Genomic DNA, 18,685 nt, shown 5'->3' with positions numbered 1-18,685 from the left:
CGTGTAACACGACTTACAAGGTATATTGCAACAGTTGCCAAGTATAGAAAAGAATGATGCTTGCAAGTCTTGTTTCATACAAATTATGATGCTGTATTTTCTCACTTTGCAAGGAAACATTTTTTTTTCTTTTTTACAATGCCTTTGAACAAGCATCTTCGTCGAGAAAATACTTTACATAAGAAATTGTAATTCTGGTTTCAATCACAAGTTAGTTTTGCTTTTTTTCTTTAATTTGTATAACATTCGTTATTCTAACCATTATAAAAGTCACGATAATGACTGATTCTACAGTACTAACAAACTGGATTGACGGTGGTTTAGAAAAAAAAGGCGAAACAGGGGACTTCATTTCAACTGACTTGACACAAAAAAGGCCAGTTGACCAGTGGAGAGAGTTCTTGTCCCCGGAAATTTTTGAGATTGTCCCAGACCTTTGGCTTCAGTTTCCACCACCAACAAAGGAAGCTCATCAAGTATTAGGAGCAGTATATACCTTGATAATGGTCCCGGGTGTTTTAGGAAATCTCTTGCTAATCTGCCTCGTTTTCTCGTAAGTAGACTATTATTAGATCAATGATTTGTTCGCTACTTTAAAACTTTTTGCTGTTATGAAAAGATTCAGTTCCAGATCATATGAAGACTCAGTATAGTTCATAAGTTTGTAAAACTTTTGTATATAAATCATTATTTATAATAACTATTTGTAATAATCGTTATTATAGACTGTATTGTTGCTTTTATGTTAGAACGTACTTGTGTTGAGAAAGAAAATTGTGTGTTTCAATCTTGTTGACAAATATAAATTTGATAGATCTCGAAATTCACATAACTTCTGAGTTAAAATTAGAGTTTCAGGCTATTTGAAATCGTAATACGTAACGTAGGTAACTTTAGAAATTGGAGACTCGTACGAGACAAATTATGATATATAACATTTGTTATTATACTAGTATGAGACATTATAAAAAGTTTAGTATTCCTCTAATATTGGGTTCATTCTGCAAATATTTTAATATGTCTTACAGCAAACCTATCAAGAAGTAGATCCGTCATGTGTTTTGTTTTAACTAGCATAAATTACACATGCTACACTTGCAGGTTCAAAATCCCATACAGACACAAAGTATCGGTAAAGTTCCTCCATTATTCCAGTTATTTTTATAGACACTTCAAAACTCGAACATGATATATAATCTCAACGCAAATTTGAAAAAGGGCTAAGGATCCTAAAAGACATAAAAACACGAAATATGACGCCAGATTCGCGTTCAACGCTTTTCAAGTCTTCTCTTAGGATCTCATTGTGTCTGGGTGATTTTCGTGTGGCGTTTGCCCACCGCTAGTCCAGCGGTAAGTCTACGGATTTACAACGCTAAAATCAGGGGTTCGATTCCCTTCGGTAAGCTCAGCAGATGACCCGATGTGGTTTTGCTATAGGAAACACACACACACACACCCTGTGGCGTTTAATTCTGTTCCTTGTGATTGACGATACAATATAGATAAGGATACCACACGTCCACCATGAGTCTACCTGCCAAGTTTATTCTTGTTAGCTCTAAAGCTGTGAAACAAGTTTTCGGAGAAACAATTTAGCACATACACAATGTGAATTAATATAAGTTAATTCATAAGTGGAATTAGACTTTGACAATTTTGTTGAACGTCTTTCGCTTTGAGCAGTGACTAACAATCTCAATTCTCTCTGTAACTGCTCAGTTATTTTCTCATAGAAAAGTGATACACACATTGGTAACATTTTGTAAAATACTCACTCTATACTACGAAGATCACAAGTCTACTCATGATTTACATAACTCCAAGTACAAATATAAAAATCTTCCATTATCTCCAATTACTTTCATAGCTACCCAAAGGAAAACGTCAGCAGGACACACGCTCGTGGTATCTGAGCACATATTGCACGTTTAGTCCGTTATGAATGGAAGTATGAACACAGTTTCAAACATGGCGCCCCAAGGACTAGAAAGAGGAAAAGGAACACAAAACCTGAAGCCAGATTCGGTATCAGCAACTTTGTGAATTTGCTCTTAGGACCAAAGCATACCAGAACGACCTTCTTGAGGCGTTTTAGCTGTCTTGATACTCCAGTGATGTCGAGAAACCCACTTGTTCAGAAATTTATATGCAAAAACGGCTCGTTTGGGTTGAGAAAATATTTTACATAGAAGGTCGAAACGTTGTTCGCTCTTCTATGTAAAATATTTTCTCAACCCAAACGAGCCGTTTTTGCATATAAAAGTCTTGATACTCCAGTTGTAGGTGGAATACGTCACACACATAAAGACACCTCCAGGCCACCTCGAGTCCTCCTCCAAATTTTCGTCCTGCTATCTTCAAAACTTGAGACGAGTTTGTAGACACACAAATAAATTCACAAATGAATTTACGCACAATGGGATTATTGCAACACGCAGCTGAAAGTCAAACAACATACAGCTACAACATTTAACAAAGGCCTCGAAATACTCATGTACTTCTTTAACTTTTGTCCTGGATCTTAAATACAGATGTGTATTGTGCTTATTAGCCTTTCTGCTTATACTTATAGTGAGGGTAAAAAGAGACAACGAATCTTCGTACTTTGACAGTTTAAGAAATGGATACTGAGACCACCGTGTAAGATAAGTCACAAGGTAAAATATTATTTTAAAAAATGGTAACAGTATTCCAATACATTTAACACTCGCAATTCTTCCGGATGTCAAAACCTTTTTCTTGAACTGTCTATTCGCTTTAATTACAGTATAATATTTACCAACAAAATATACCTTCTTAATGCGGTTTATTTTGCAGATACTTAATGTGATTAGCTATAGCTTCTTTTTGTTGTATATCGTTTTATCCTCAAGTTATAAACATTTTCATAAATATTATCAACATATTTTACCACCTTCTATTATTGATTTCTGAAGTCTATTAAGCGATTGGCGGTACTCTGTTTACATGATTTGTTTTATTTTGATCGAATGGTTAGCATGTTGGGCTGCTCTTCGAAACGGTTAGAATACAAGAAGTAATGCGGTTAAACATGTCCTAAACATTTAGCAGCGGGTGTGTTATTTAGCGTATCAATCAAGTTATTTATATGACCAATGGGTGTGTTATCTAAAGTGCCAATCAATCTTTTTATACGAATCAATGAGTCGGATGTTCTTTTGCTCTACTCTCTCTGATAACTAGATCAAAATTAAGGAGTACCTATGAATCCAAGTAACGTATTTGGCTTGGTCTCTTTTAGCTATGAGCGCATAATGTGCCATACAATTGAAATTTTAGTGTGTAAGTTTCTGGTTATTGCATTTGATAACAAAGGGAATTACTGTAACCTGAAAAATTAGATGATTTTTTTATGTGTCGGTGAAGATATTCAGAACAGTACATATATGTATGTGTGTGTTTTTTTTCTTATAGCAAAGCCACATCGGACTATCTGCTAAGCCCACCGAGGAGCCCCTGATTCTAGCTTGTAAATCCGTAGACTTACCGCTGTACTAGTAGAAGGTGTATATATATATATATATTTACTTGATTTATGTATGTCGTTAATATATATTTGTTAATTTTGTTGAGTTCCACGCGAAGCTGCTCTTTGGTTATCTGCATTAGTGGTCTGTTATTTAAACGTGATATGCTAGAATAAATGCACTTTGTCAACACCAACCACCGCAGACTCTTAGTCTACTCTAATCGAACTATATGACTGATAGTAACACTATAACGTCCCCAGGCTGAAGAAACGAGTTTGTATAGTGATGGAAAACCAGCCCACTACCCGATATTATGATTAAATGTAACGCTAAATGTACTTGTCGTTCTGTGAACTAACCACGTAAATTCTATTGTGTTTCTAAATTTCAATGTTCAAACCCTTAATCTGGAGTAATATAGTGGTTATCATGACCGAACTATGAGGTTTATGGTACGCGTCCTTTTACCGTATAACTGCCGTATTAAAACTGCGAGAACCAGTGACAGTGAAATGTCACTATTTAGTGAGACAAGAGCAGACAAAGAGTTGGCGATGGGTGCCGCTAAGAAGCACCTCCTATCAAGTCTTAGTTCAAAATTAGAATATGCGTAGATAGTTATAACATAGCTTTGCGCATAACTTCAAAACAAAATTAAACAAACAAATTGTCTGGCATGACTTGAATGACATCACTCGATTTGCAATCTGCTGGTTACGAGTTCGAATTTCATCATCAAACACTTTTCTCCTTTCAGCAACGAGAAAGTTATAATGTGACGATTAATCAAACTACTAGAATACACTAACATTTGGCGGTGGATGGTATTGGCAACATGCCTTCCCTCTACTTTATCATTTATAAATTAGGTACCGTTAGCGCAAATAATTGTCAAGTAGGTTTAAGTGAATTTAACAATTGAATTATTTGGACACCAGAACAGAGGACCTCATACCAACTGTGAAGCATGAAGGTGAAAGTGTCATGATTTGGGGCTGCTTGACAGCAGCAGGACCTGGACAGCTCACAATCATAGAATCCACCATAGATTCTACTGTTACTGTGTATCAGAGGGTGCTTGAGGATCATGTGAGACCATCTGTAGGAACATTAAAGCTGAAACGGAATTGGACCCTGCAACACAACAATGACCCAAAACATCCCAGTAAATTCACCAAGGACTGGCTGAAAACTAAGAAATGGAGAGTCCTGGGATGGCCGAGTCAAAGCCCAGATCTTAATCCCGTTGAGTTGCTGTGGGGTGACTTGAAACGGGCTGTACATGCAAGAAACTCCTCAAACATCTCACAGCTGACAGAATTCTGCATTGAGGAGTGGGGCGGGCAAACTTTCTTCTGACCGATGTCAGAGACTGATAGATGGCTACAAGAAGCATCTCACTGCAGTTATTTTAGCCAAAGAGGGTAACACAAACTATAAGGGGGAAGGGTGTCCTGACTTTCTCCTCAGTTAGAATATGCATTTTTGTAGAACTACATTTACAGAAGATCTTGAAACATCTTTTCTTCAGTTGTAATTGTTTAGTTATATTTATATAATCTCTCAGTATTGTTGAAATTGAGATTAAATATCTATATATCCAAAAATGTTAGACAAATACATAGGCTTTCATAGGGTGTCCTAACTTTTTCACATGACTGTATGTTTATAAGAATACATTGTTACCAAATTTAGTACCTCGTTCTTATATTTTTATTCTTCTTGTTTTTAGGACCAAAGCCTTAAGAAGACCATCAAATATACTCGTTGTTAATCTCGCCATTAGTGATTTCCTGATGATGACAGAAATGCCAGTATTCATATACAACAGTTTTTACCAAAAACCATCATTTGGAGTTTGGGGTAAATTATCAAAAGTCTTTCAACATACTTTTTATTCTTTATAAATACTTATAAGAACAGTCATTCAGTTTTGTAATTCATACTTATTATTGAATTGTTATATTAAAACGACTTTGAATATGCAAATCAATAAGCCACGTTGAAGCAAAAGTTAATATAAAGTCGTGGTTGTTGTTTTTGAAGTTTGCGCCAGACTACTCGAGAGTGTTTATTTGTTTGGAGATAAGCACAAAGCTACACAAGCGATGTAAGTCCGCAGACATACCGCTGTGCGACTAGGGGGCGCTACCAAAGAGATATCTGTTGTATCCGTATTCTGAGAGTCGCAGGTTCGAATCCTTGTCACACCAAACATACTCACAGTTACAGCCTAGAGGAGCTTATAATGCTACAATCAATCCCACTATTCGCTGGTAAAAAGTAGCCAAAGAGTTTATGGTGAGTGGTGATGACTAATTTTCTTCCCTCTAGTTTTACACTACTAAATCAGGGACGGCTAGCGCAGATATCCCTAGTGTAGTTTTGCGTGAAATTCAAAACAATCAAGTTGTAGCCGTCCATAATTTTGAAACGATAGACTAAAACGAAGGCAGCTAGTTAACATCAACTTTGTTGTTTTCACTAACACTGCATAGTGGGATGGAACTTACATTTAATAGCCCCATGGCTGAAAAGACAAGTAAATTAAGAAAGGTTTCGATCTCGTGATCCACAGTTCTCAAAGTAGAGCTCCCTTAACCTCCAAACCATAAATCACAGATTTCGACGTTGCTTGGCGTATATAAGTTCTTTATTGCCGCCAAACCTTAAAATTGAGAATGTGAGGTAGCACCCCTTTCAGACGCAGAATATTCAGAATTAGAATTTAGAAATTTAAAATTTCAAAGATAAGAATATCCATTGTACATATATGACACTGGAAAACAAAGGAATATGGGTCATCTTAGGAAAGCAGAACTATTCAGAAAGAACCCTGTCATAAGTCTTTCCTCAGCTTTGATCAGCAAACTGCGGCGTTTGATAACAGGAGAGAACCACGAACACAAAATTCAGTGCCAAAAACAGTCCACATGTTGTAAAGAATAATACGTTACTTAGTCAAGTTACGTGTGCATAAATTGCTTCCACGGCATATCCGTTCAAATAGCTGGATAATGTAACAGTCATTCATGTTAATTATTCTACATGAGATAGATACCGGGCAAGTCACCAGACTCACTGACTATGGATTTCTGTGACACTGGACTGGGAAAAATGCTGAAAATTGTTGTCTTCGTTGATTATGGAAAGCATGCAGATCAGTAGTGTATGTGTGACATGAAAATATACAAGTTGCAGTCAGCTTTATCTGCCGTTACCTAGAATGTTTAGCATAGCTTGAAATACTTTCGAAATACGAAAAGAAATTCAATCAAGCTCAAATTAATTATCGAATCCTTAGTAACATAAGCCTGTTTTAGATATTTGTATATCACAGAAACACCAATAACACGAACTTTTAAAAGATATTCTTTACATATTATAGAAATACCAACCATTAAAAGCTTCCTTTCACATATATTTTTGAACCCGAATTTTAACTCAAACTACAAAAATCGTAATTTTTTATGATTAAATCGAACAACATCTAAAGTATTCCCCAATAAATCATTCTAATTATAATAAAAATAAAAGTTCTAATATTTAAGGAATATAGGCGGTATTAAGAATATTTTTAATAGTAACTTTATTAAGAAGGCTTTGTTGTATAGTGGTGATACATGTTTTAAGCTATCATATTCATTTTAATCGAACATAAGAATCAGTTTTCCTTTCATACGCAGCATTACAAGAAAAAGTTTGTACGTACTTGAGCATAAAGCTACACAAAGAGCTATTTGTGATCTGCCCACCCATGGTATCAAAACACGGTTTCTATAGTTGTCAGTTCGCAGACGTACCTCTGTGCGACTAGGAGGCGCTACCAGAGAGATATCTGCTGCATTTGTATTCTGAGAGTCGCAGGTTCGAATCCAGTTGTAAGTTCACAGACGTACCTCTGTGCTACTGGGATACAGATAAATTGTATAAACCACTTTGTGGTGCCAAAAACTACTTGGAAAATGTCCATTATATCGTTAAATAGGCATAAAATAATAAAATAAATTATATAAAAATTTATTTCTTTTTCTATTTTTGTCTTCTGTACTAAATGAGGGTACGCATATACGGGGCATTCCAAATACAAAAATTACTATTTGCTACCTGTATGATTTGTGTTAACACTAAAACCTGTCGGGCATGCACAGTCTACAGTATAGAGGTCCAATATGGTCAAGTGGTTAAGGCGCTCCATTCGTAATGCGCGGGTCGCGTGTTCGAATTCCCATCACACCAAAACATGTTCGGCCTTTCAGCAGTGGGAGCGTTATAATGTAACGGTCAATCCCACTATTCGTTAGTAAAAGAGTAGTCTAAGTGTTGGCGGTGGGTGGTGATCACTAACTGCCTTCCCTCTGGTCTCAGACTGCTAAATTCGGGACGGCTAGCACATATAGCCTTTGCGCGAATTTCAAAAACAAACAACTAATCTACAGTAAGGAAAAATACGCGAAGTGAGAGGTTTTAAAGCGATTAACAACTTGCTTCTCGAGAAATAAACAAATACGTTTGGTGAGCAGAACATTCTGTTTTGATGAATAGATAATAACACTTTAAATGGTATATGGTAAGATTATTAGCTTAGACTGAGGAAAGTTACTTAAAATATTTTATTGATCCACATTCTAGCTGCACCACGCATGTTGTCTCGGTATTTATCTTATTAATGGTAATACTAAAATACGCATAGTTCTTGAAACAATACAAGTGTACTTTCAGTACAAAAGTAAAATAGGCCGAAAATATCCTACCTAACTTTAATTTAACCTTGTTATAATTTAAAATACTAACAAACCCTGATTTTAGTTTCATTTTATTTGAAATGATTAAAATGTATAATCGTGATTGTGAATTCCCCTTGAATCGATCGATATTCAAGGTGTTTCAGTCTGATATTTGACAATGGATAAACCAAACACTTGAAATGAATATTAATAACACACCATTTAGCTCGGCAATTATTTCACAAAATAATTAATAATCTTAACACTGCATAAAAATGTCACGATAATCTCTATTCGAGAGAAACATTGTGCATTTGTAAATAACACTATGTAACACAAATTTGGTTCTTGGATAGTATGTGTTATTTCTTAATTGCTTATGTTGTAAAAGTACAGAAAATGGACATTATTCCCTTCAAACTTTGCTTTTGAGACCTATATAATGAAATTTAGAAATTAACCTATTTTCTATGTAAAAAAGAGCAAATTTGCACATTTTTATTTACATAAGGTCTTAATAAAACAATATATGAATCAAGATTTACATGTGTTTATACTAAAGTTATACAAAAATGTTTAGAAGTGAGTAGTTTTTCAAGATTTGCGACTATAATGTAAATCACTTTCACGTATCAGCCCCCAAGTATAGTATCCCATCGTAGTTTCATTATATGTTCCTTGGTAGCGGCGTTCAAAATCCAGTATATCATGGTGGAAGTGCTCGTCTTGCTTCTCTGAGTATGCTCTCATATTCCCCTTGAACTTATCAAGATGAGCGTCAAGGATGTGGACTTTCAGGGACATCCTGCAGCCCATTTTGCCGTAGTTCTTCACCAGAGCCTCAACCAATTTCACATAATTTTCGGCCTTGCGATTACCCAAGAAGCCCCGAACCACTGCAACAAAGTTGCACATTTTTTTTCCTTTTTTCTCCTTCCCACTGAGCTTCTTGGGGAATTCTGTGCACTCCAGGGTCTTTTTTATTTGTGGTCCAACGAAGACACCATCTTTGACCTTTGCCTCAGACAACATAGGGAAGAAGTCTCGAAGGTACTTGAAGGCTGCAGATTCCTTATCAAAAGTTGTGACAAATTGTTTCATAAGACTCAATTTTATGTGCAATGGTGGGAACAATACCATCGGGAGGTCCACTAGTGGCTCACATTTGACATTGTGCCTCCCCACAGAGAACTCGGTCCATAGTGGGCAGTGTCTCTGCTGTCCTAAAGGTAAAGATAACAGGGAAACTTGGTAAAGCCTCCTTGGAGACCCATCAGGAATGCCACCATTTTGAAGTCTCCGATAACCTCCCAGCCATACTCATCATGCTTCAAGCCTTCTAACAAGGTCTTGACACTGTTGTATTCCTACTTGAGGTGCAACGAAATATATTTAAAATTTAAAAGGTATAAAACTTATATGATATAAAATCATACTATTCAAGCAAGTAAAAATTGTCCGTCTTACTTTCTAGAGTTTCTAAGCGGTGGTCGAAGGTAAAATGAGGTGCCCAAGGTTTGTCTTGATCCCCGACAAGCATGCCGAAATATGCCTGGTAGGCTTCACACATTTTAGCAGATGCTGTCACAAAGTACTTTTTCGCTCTTTTCTTGATAAATTGGCCACATACATAGCAGAATGCGTCTGGAGAATGCTTATAGCTTCTTGACGCCATCTCTGATAAAATCAGGTCGGTCTATGTGTTCACTTAGGCAACTAGAACTAAACTGAAGTGGTGAGTGGTGAGCCCTTGTATATATATATATATATTACTATGGAAAAGTCTAGAAAATTATAAACGGTTCTTGAAAATTCTCGTAAGTTCTACAACATTCTAGAAAGTTCAAGAAAATTCTCTATCAGCTACTCAGCACTGAATCTATCTCGAATGTTCTGGAAAATGAGTAAATTTGAAACTTTTATTACCCGGGTCACAAAAACAAAGTTTGAAGAGAAAAAATGGTTTTTTCCATTCACTTTAGACAATTGGGAAATAATATTTTTTGCCCAGAAATAAGAAAAAAATTTGTTACACAGTGTAATAGAAGTGACCCTTCATTAAATGTTGATGTTAACCACTCCACGGTATTAACCCGAAACTCATCAAGTCATTTTCACAAATTTCGTTAAAACATGAGCAGTTTCAGCTTGCTGTTTTTTTAGAAACAGGTAGACATTGATTTATCAGGTTAACCGTTTACAATTTAATTAATTTGAACCTGTTTTATCAGCTGGAACCTAGAATATTTTTTCTATGTAGCCAGAAAAGATTGAGAAAAAATCTAACAAATTTCGTATTAAATCATTTACTAGTTATTCTTGATGACGAGAAACCCACTTGAAATAAAAATGTATCTCAGGATGGCTGGTATGGGTATTAATACTTTTACCAAAATAAAGCAGAGAACAACGTTTCGACCTTTTTAGGTTATCTTCAGGTCGAAACGTTGTTCTCTGCTTATCAGTAAACGTATTAATACCCACAGCAGTATTTCTGAGATACATCCACTATCTGCCTGTTCTGCAGTGGATGAGGTTAGTTGGTTGGAAGTTGATTTATCTATTTGACTAGAACCAACGCTAATAGAGAAAAAAAAATGGGCGAATGGCTATCTCTGGTGAAAAGTGTAATTCTGTGGGACAGCCTTTCCAGTATTTGGAAGTGAAGTTGAATCTCGACACCACAAAAACTAAAAATGTGTATATATAATAATTAAGTTAATCAGTTTGCACCAGAAATTGAGTATCTTTCATCACAAAACTCTCAGAATGTCAGAGAACTCTCTGGTTGATTGTGCTAGAGTTGTCTCAAACTTTCAAACCGCTCCAGCTGAAGAACAGGGTGTCAGAAAGATAAACTGCAAAAATTATTTTCATCACGCGCAACGTTGTTATTAATATAGACAAATTTGGGTATTAAAATGTTCAATAGGATAAATTAGTAATGTTTTGTATGTTTCATACGTACGCATTTTTAAAAGGTTTATTATCTGTGATACACAACTGAGATGGATTTTTTATTTATTCATTTTGGTTGGACAGAAGATGTGTAAAGTGTTATAAAAGTCATAGTTGTGCATATAGAAAATTGAAAGGAGAGTCTGTGACTGACAGTCCTCACTGTATTATTTTACTTGCCAACCCAAGCTGTGCTGATGAACCTTGAATACGCGAAATTGTAGTCCAAAGCAGTGAGCGAAGCTAATCAAGGAAAACATTAGGCTTCTACGTGAAACTGGAAATAAACCTTTAACGAATATATGTAATTATTAAATACTTGGTCCGATGTATAGTGTGAAATAACAATTTAAGAAAAATCCCTAACATTATTCAAATAACTAAAATAATTATTTTAGATTACTTTATTGGTGTTGAAAAGAAATTCAAAATCTCATTACTGTTGTTTTAATATCATTGTTTTTTACCTTACAATGATGTTGTTCTGCCTAGAGACTTCTTTTATTTAGCAAAACTAACGTTTGAAAAAAACTTTCTGTCTTCAGAGCCATTTTTGCATTTAATCAGTAAGAAGTTCACCATAGCTGGATCGTAAGATAAAATACACTTATCAAAATATGATTTGTTTTTTAATTTCACGCAAAGCTATACGAGGGCTACCTGCACTAGCCGTCCGTAATTTAGCAGTCTAAGAGTAGAGAGAAGGCGACTAGTCATCATCACCCACCGCCAACTCTGTGGCTACTCTTTTAGCATCGAAGTGCATTGTAATGCCACCACAGCTGAAAGGGTGAGCATGTTTGGTGTGACAGGGATTCGGACCTGCGACCCTCGGATTACGAGTCGAGCGCCTTAATCACCTGGCCATGCAGGGCCAACATATAAATGGAACTTTTATTATTTTATGTTGCCTAATATTCTATGTCTTATCTTTTTTCTCTTAGGTTGTCAGCTGTATGGGTTTATTGGTGGTTTAACAGGAACAACAGCCATTATGACTATTGCCGCGATGGCTGGAGAACGGTATTATTCAATCTCTCGTCTTCTAGACCCCAGATGGAAGATGACCCGACTTCGAGGAACAGTCATTGCTATTTGCATATGGATATATTCACTCACGTTCAGTGTGATGCCTGTATTCCGCATTAACCAATACGTTCCCGAGGGCTATTTAAGTGGCTGCAGCTTTGATTATATAGCAAGTGATTTGAAAAGCCGGATCTTTGTTTTAGTGTTTTTTATCGCGGCTTGGTGCTTTCCAGTAGTAATAATCTGTTTGAGCTACTCTGGTATAATTTTTATTGTGTGTAAAAAACAATTTATTTATCGGAATCAGGAAAGGGAAATTAATTTCAATCGTTTCAATATTCAAAAGCATAAAAAAACTGAAATTAAATTAGCAAAATTAGTGTTTGCTTTAATATCCTTTTGGATGATATCATGGACACCTTACGCTGTAGTTGCACTGTTGGGTATTTCTTTTAACCAACAGTTACTCACACCTACTATCTCTGTGGTGCCAGCATTGTTCTGTAAAACAGCCTCAGTTCTAGACCCATTCTTATATGGTTTGAGTCACCCTCGCTTTAAGGCTGCCTTAAGGGAAAAGTTTTCTTATCTACAAAATACCGGCAAGAACACAAATCGAAAGCGATTATTCAATATTCACAGGTCACAAACCGCAACACTGGAGAGTAGAGAGTCATTCGATCACCGGCTATCACGTATAAACAGATATCATGAGGAGAGTTCTGAAACTAGATTTCAATGCATACCGCTGACTGTAATTCACCCAGAAATTGATCATCCACAATGAAAATATTCGATTTCTTTCTCATATTAATTTGATGAACATTGCCAATGAGTCAATCAAAACAACCCATTTTTTGCAAATAATTCAAAATGGCGTTTGGTTGAAGGAAAAGAAAAAAATTTAGGTGTTATTTCAAACAACTATCTTTATCGATCTCAATAAAGAAAGGAAAATTCTAAGACAAATATTAAATCACATTTAAAAAAAAACTATTTCATCGAATATCACATACACAGACAGCAAACTTATCAATGAGAAAAGAAAAAATGCCAAGCGTTGCTGATATAATACCTGTTCAACAGTGGTCTTTAATGACAAAGTAATATTATCCCGCTACAACAGAGGTAAGTCTTCGGATTTATAATACCAAAATCAGGTGTTCGATTCACCCCCATGGACACATCAGAAAACTCGATGTGGCTTTGCTATAAGAAACCCCCCATACATACATACATACAAAGTAATAATAATCAAAATAAAACTCACCTTCAAATCGTTATTATCATTGACTGACAAGGCATTACATGGAAAATTGATATTAATTTGCACAATTAAATAAATTTATGCAACTTAAAAACGGAAAAACTAACTCTGGAATTTAGATGTTCCTTGTAAGTTAATAATTAATTGAAAATTAAATTTTTATTAATAAACTGCAATTTTCTTATTCTTATGAGCGATACCAACGCCAATAAGCCACTTGATCGATTAACATACCACAAATTACAACTTGTATGCACATATATAAGCAAGAATATTTGCCTGTTTAGAAATTGTATATTACTTCTAAGATGTATCTTCAGATTTACTGTGGTCTTTTGCATGTTGTAAAATTTATATGATTTAGATGAATTTTTCTTTTCAAAAATTAGCATAATATTCCTATCTTTAAATCACACGCAAATTTTTCACGGGTTTTATTTTATATACGTGTAATATAATCCTTATATTCAATAAAATGTTAAGCAGCCTTGAATTGATTAATGTTATTCTTATTGATTCATCTAAGAATACAGTTTACAAAATGTTGCAAAAAGAGTTTAAAAAAAACCTCTGGAATGATATTATATTACTTCCCAAAACACAGTTCTGAAATTGTAAAACTGTGTGATATTTATACACACAACATATCCTTTGACGAAGATTCTCACGAAAAATATACATTAGGTAAATCAGTTTTTCAGTACCAGAGTAACTGTTAATTTAAAGACAGAGTCTTGGCCAAAATGTTTGCATAATGTTCTATATAGAATATACATATATTCTATATGTATACTTACATACGAGGGCTGTTCAAAAAATACGCGGACTGACGTCATAAAACAAAATGTACTTTATTTAGAAGTTACAGGTCTGGGACCCCTTCAAAGTACTCTCTTCCCCAACGCACACACTTATCCCAACGGTGTTTCCACTTGTTGAAACAGTCCTGGTACGCCTCTTTTGTAATGTCCTCCAGCTCCTTCGTCGCATTTGCCTTAATCTCGGGAATCGTCTCAAATCTTTTCCCTTTCAAGGGTCTTTTGCGTTTGGGGAACAAGAAAAAATCGCAAGGAGCAAGGTCAGGTGAGTAGGGGGGGTGGGGAAGAACAGTGATCGAGTGTTTGGCCAAAAACTCACGAGTTCTGAGGGCTGAATTTCGTAGCAACGCGGTGCATCTTCAATTTTTGGTCAAAATCTCGTAACAAGATCCAACTGATATCCCACACTCTTCAGCAAGCTCCCTGACAGTCAGACGTCGATTTGCCCGCACCAGGGTGTTGATTTTGTCGACGTGTGGGTCGTCAGTTGACGTGGAAGGACGTCCAGGACGCTCATCATCTTCAATGGACTGTCGACCATCCTTAAAACGTTCATGCCACTTGAAACATGCCGTACGATTCATAGCAACATCACCGTAAGCCGTGTTAAGCATAGCAAAAGTTTCAGTCGCAGATTTTCCAAGTTTAACACAAAATTTCACAGCAAATCGTTGCTCCTTCAGGTCATTCATTCTGAAATCCGCCAAACGAAAAAATCGCACTTCACTTAAAACCGCGTAGCTAATACACAAATGAAGATATCTGCAATCGGGAAATGGCGTCGTAATCAACTGATCTGTGCAAACCTAGCAACACCAAGCGGATTCCCCTGGAACCAACTGGAGCCGCGCAATTCAAACAGTCCGCGTATTTTTTGAACAGCCCTCGTACATGGAGTAATTATTGAGTAAGAACTCAAGTAGTAACAGAAAAAGTAGATTATGATAAGACAAATATGCACGAATTGTCATTTTGGTGTGTATGAATTTTATGGAGCAATTGTTCGTCAAAACACACGTACACACCTGTTTGGGTATAAGATTTTTCGAGATGAATCTTTTTTTTTTTTTTTTGAATGTCGCGCAAATTTACATGAGGGCTATCTGCGCTAATCGTCTCTAATTTAGCAGTATAAGGCTAAAGGAAAGACAAATAGTTATCACCATCCCCGCTAACTCTTGGGCTACTATTTTACCAATGAATAGTCGGATTGAATGTCACATTATAACGTTCAACGGCTGAGACGGTGAGCATGGTTGGTGTGACAGGGTTGGAGCTCCCAACCGTCAGAATACAAGTCGAGCGCCCTAACCACCTGGTCATGCCGGGCCAAATCAGATCAACCCTTTTTTCACACAATTTTGCTGTACTTGGTGTAAAATCATGCCTCGTCACGTGCCAGAAGTTATACAACGTCATATATTCGACCGCCCAGAAATGGTTTTGAGGCAAACAAATATTGTCAGGAGATTAAGGTACCCCAAATGCACTGGAACAAGGATCCTGAAGTGTCATTAGATCGAAGAAAATGTTGTTCTAGAAAAGTTTACTGGTAGACGCTGCAAAACTACTGCCCGACATGACCATGTTTTAATCAGGTTAACATAATAAGGTCGAAAGAAGTATTGAACACCTTACAACAGAAATGGTATGAACCCGTTCATCCCAACGTATATAGCACAGCAGTAACTAGGAGACTAACAAAACAAGGTTATTTTTGCAAGAAAGGCTGTCTGTGAAGCTCTTGAATATCTTTTCAGAAACATTCAAACAAACCAAGCCCCATTCTGAAAACAAAGTTATGGCATCAGTATGTTGGCGATTTTTTTCTCTGTATAAAACGTTTCTCGCAGATTTCTCTATCAAATGCTACAAATCTCATATCATTAAAAAGGCATTTGTCCGAGGAGTCCGGATTGCATATCGGCTTTTTCATAAATAACCATTTTACCTATTTGTTGCTTAGCCAAACCTCTTAATACATTGAGTATGTTACACGATGGCACAATATCTCTGTAATTACATGACAAATGCCTTCGGCTGACTTCAATTTCAATCTCATTTCTGTAGTATGCAAAGCACTTCACACGAAAACATTTAATCACTGTGTAATTTCCTTAAAATATGAACATTACACTAAATACAATTTATCTTAAATATTCAGATCCAAAATATGCATTTGCAGTTCGTTCAAAATCGTATGTTCACCACTTTGTGAATAGACATTCAGACGTTTTTGCATAATCAGGCAAGTTTGCCTTCATTACAACTTTATATTTACTTTACTTTACCATAAGTTTCCTTCAGTTCGTTTCACAAACTGCTGTAAACACCTTTAGCTACTTTTCTGTTTAATAACAGTTTTATTCTTCGTTTTTGTCACTTTATTTGTTTTAACGCATAAAATCGTTATAAATTAAACACTCATAACTATTTTATACCCTGTATACTATTATAAATAACATTACTTTATTTTACTGTTTACCTTACTTGTAGTGTTATTAAATAAAGTTACATCTGACTTCTTAAATTTCTCAAATAGACCAAAATTTGACGATCTTACGCAGCTGTGTCCAACAGTTGTTTTCCGTAATCGCCAAAATTATGGAGAATGTGTCAACGTTTTCGACACATGACAAAAAATTATAAACTGTGTTTTTATAGAAATAGAGAGGTAGGAAAATACACAACAATTTTTTTTTCAATTATTTATTGGAAGAATTAATTATGTTTAAAAAATAAACGGTAGAAATAAAGCGCCAATTCGTCACAAGTCAATAGCGAGCGAAGACTGTGTTGGACACCATAGATCTAACACAAGCTACCTGCAAAAAACAAAACAAAACGAACTTAGCTTAAATGCCGTGTGTGAAAATGAGAGACTAAGGATAATTCGAATAAATATTATTAAAACTACCGTGAATGTTTTGTTTGTTGCAGTTAATGTGCTATATGAAGACGAAGACGTTTATCTGTGTGTTATATGATATCTCGGCCGTTGTGGTACCGATCGACACGTTAATTACATGAAACAATTGAGAAAATACCCAAATTAAGGCGCGTTTCTTCAGCTTAGTAAGTTAAAAAATCCAAAAGCCAAGAAGATAGTTCAAAGAAGCTATCTCAAAAGTCATAATAAATTCCACTTCCTTTACCATCACAATTAATATTTTGCGAGGTTATACAGTTGACCATGTAGAAATATATCTTTCAGAATCTGTTTAGTTTTGTTTTATGTTTCAGTTTATAAGGGTATCTCGCGAAGAAAATTTTAACATAACTTAAAAATATATAGAAATCAAAATGCCAATCAAGATGTATTCAAAGAAGATGATCAAATGTAAATAAAAATATTGCTTTCGTGAAATACTAGAAATGTGATAGTCGTTCTCCATACGTATATATTGTCACTGTATAATAATTAATAGAAAATATTTATTTAGATATAATGTTGAGAACAAGTTTTAATTATTATTTCCGGTCATATGACGGGTATTCAGCTTGTCAATTAATATTATTGTCTTCAACTTTATTGCATTATGATTAACATTTATATTATGTGGTAAGAATATTGGTTAAAACTTAAATAATTGTTTTTTGCTCAGTACTTAATTCGATCCAAACATACTATATCATTTTTATTAGCTGATATTTTGCCTGCTACGGGTATCAAAATCCGATTTGTAGCAGCGTAAGTTTACAGACATACCGTTGTGTTACTGTGGGCAAAGCAAAACGAAAACAGAAAACCAACAAATAAATTACACCTAGAATCGTTTAACTAATACCAAAATATATACAACAAATGTGCATGCACGTTCATACCTTTGGATCGAAACAGCATTTGGAACAAATACAATAATGTTGAAACACTTTGTAAATATCAAGTGTATTAAATAAAACAAAAACATATTTTTGACTTGAAAATGATAAAACAGACGAGTATTTATCAATTTTTTTTTCTTTTTTTTACATAATCTGTTTTGTTACCTAATTATGTTAGCAGTAAAATATTATCTTCAAGAAGTCTAATCTCCCAGTACGTCAACGATAAATTTACTGACTACTGACTTATAATGCCAAAATTCGATTCAATGTAGTGGAGAGAATGTAGATAGCTCATTGTGAAGTTTTGCCTTCCAATGACTCAGAGATAAAATAGAGAATTTTCATGCTAAGTATCGGGTTTTGTTACCCTTGGTAGACATAGCACAAATAACCCATTGTGTAACTTTACCTTTAACACAAAGAAACATAGACAGGATGTCTAGAAATTAACCACTGCTAAGATCTTTAACAGAAGTCAAACGTAGCCCAGTAACTAGCGTAATGGGCTTATGATCTAAATGTCCAAGGTTTGCGTTACGATGCAGCTGGATACATTCTGCATTT

The 18,685-nt window shown here is 35.4% G+C and overlaps 1 protein-coding gene across 1 annotated transcript; it reads left to right on the top strand.

The window, feature by feature from the left end:
• The first annotated feature begins 278 nt into the window (after positions 1 to 278).
• On the top strand, positions 279 to 13,137 carry LOC143254579 (opsin, ultraviolet-sensitive-like). The gene is made up of 3 exons (XM_076509736.1): positions 279 to 553; positions 5,227 to 5,357; positions 12,124 to 13,137. The coding sequence occupies exons 1-3, from the start codon at positions 279 to 281 to the stop codon at positions 12,993 to 12,995; spliced, it is 1,278 nt and encodes a 425-aa protein (XP_076365851.1). The 3' UTR covers positions 12,996 to 13,137.
• Positions 13,138 to 18,685: the final 5,548 nt, after the last annotated feature.

This window comes from Tachypleus tridentatus, chromosome 6, assembly GCF_004210375.1.
Source record: "Tachypleus tridentatus isolate NWPU-2018 chromosome 6, ASM421037v1, whole genome shotgun sequence".
NCBI classification, from domain to species: domain Eukaryota; kingdom Metazoa; phylum Arthropoda; class Merostomata; order Xiphosura; family Limulidae; genus Tachypleus; species Tachypleus tridentatus.
Note: the sequence above shows the minus strand (reverse complement) of the source record. Positions and strands in the feature narration are given on the sequence as shown.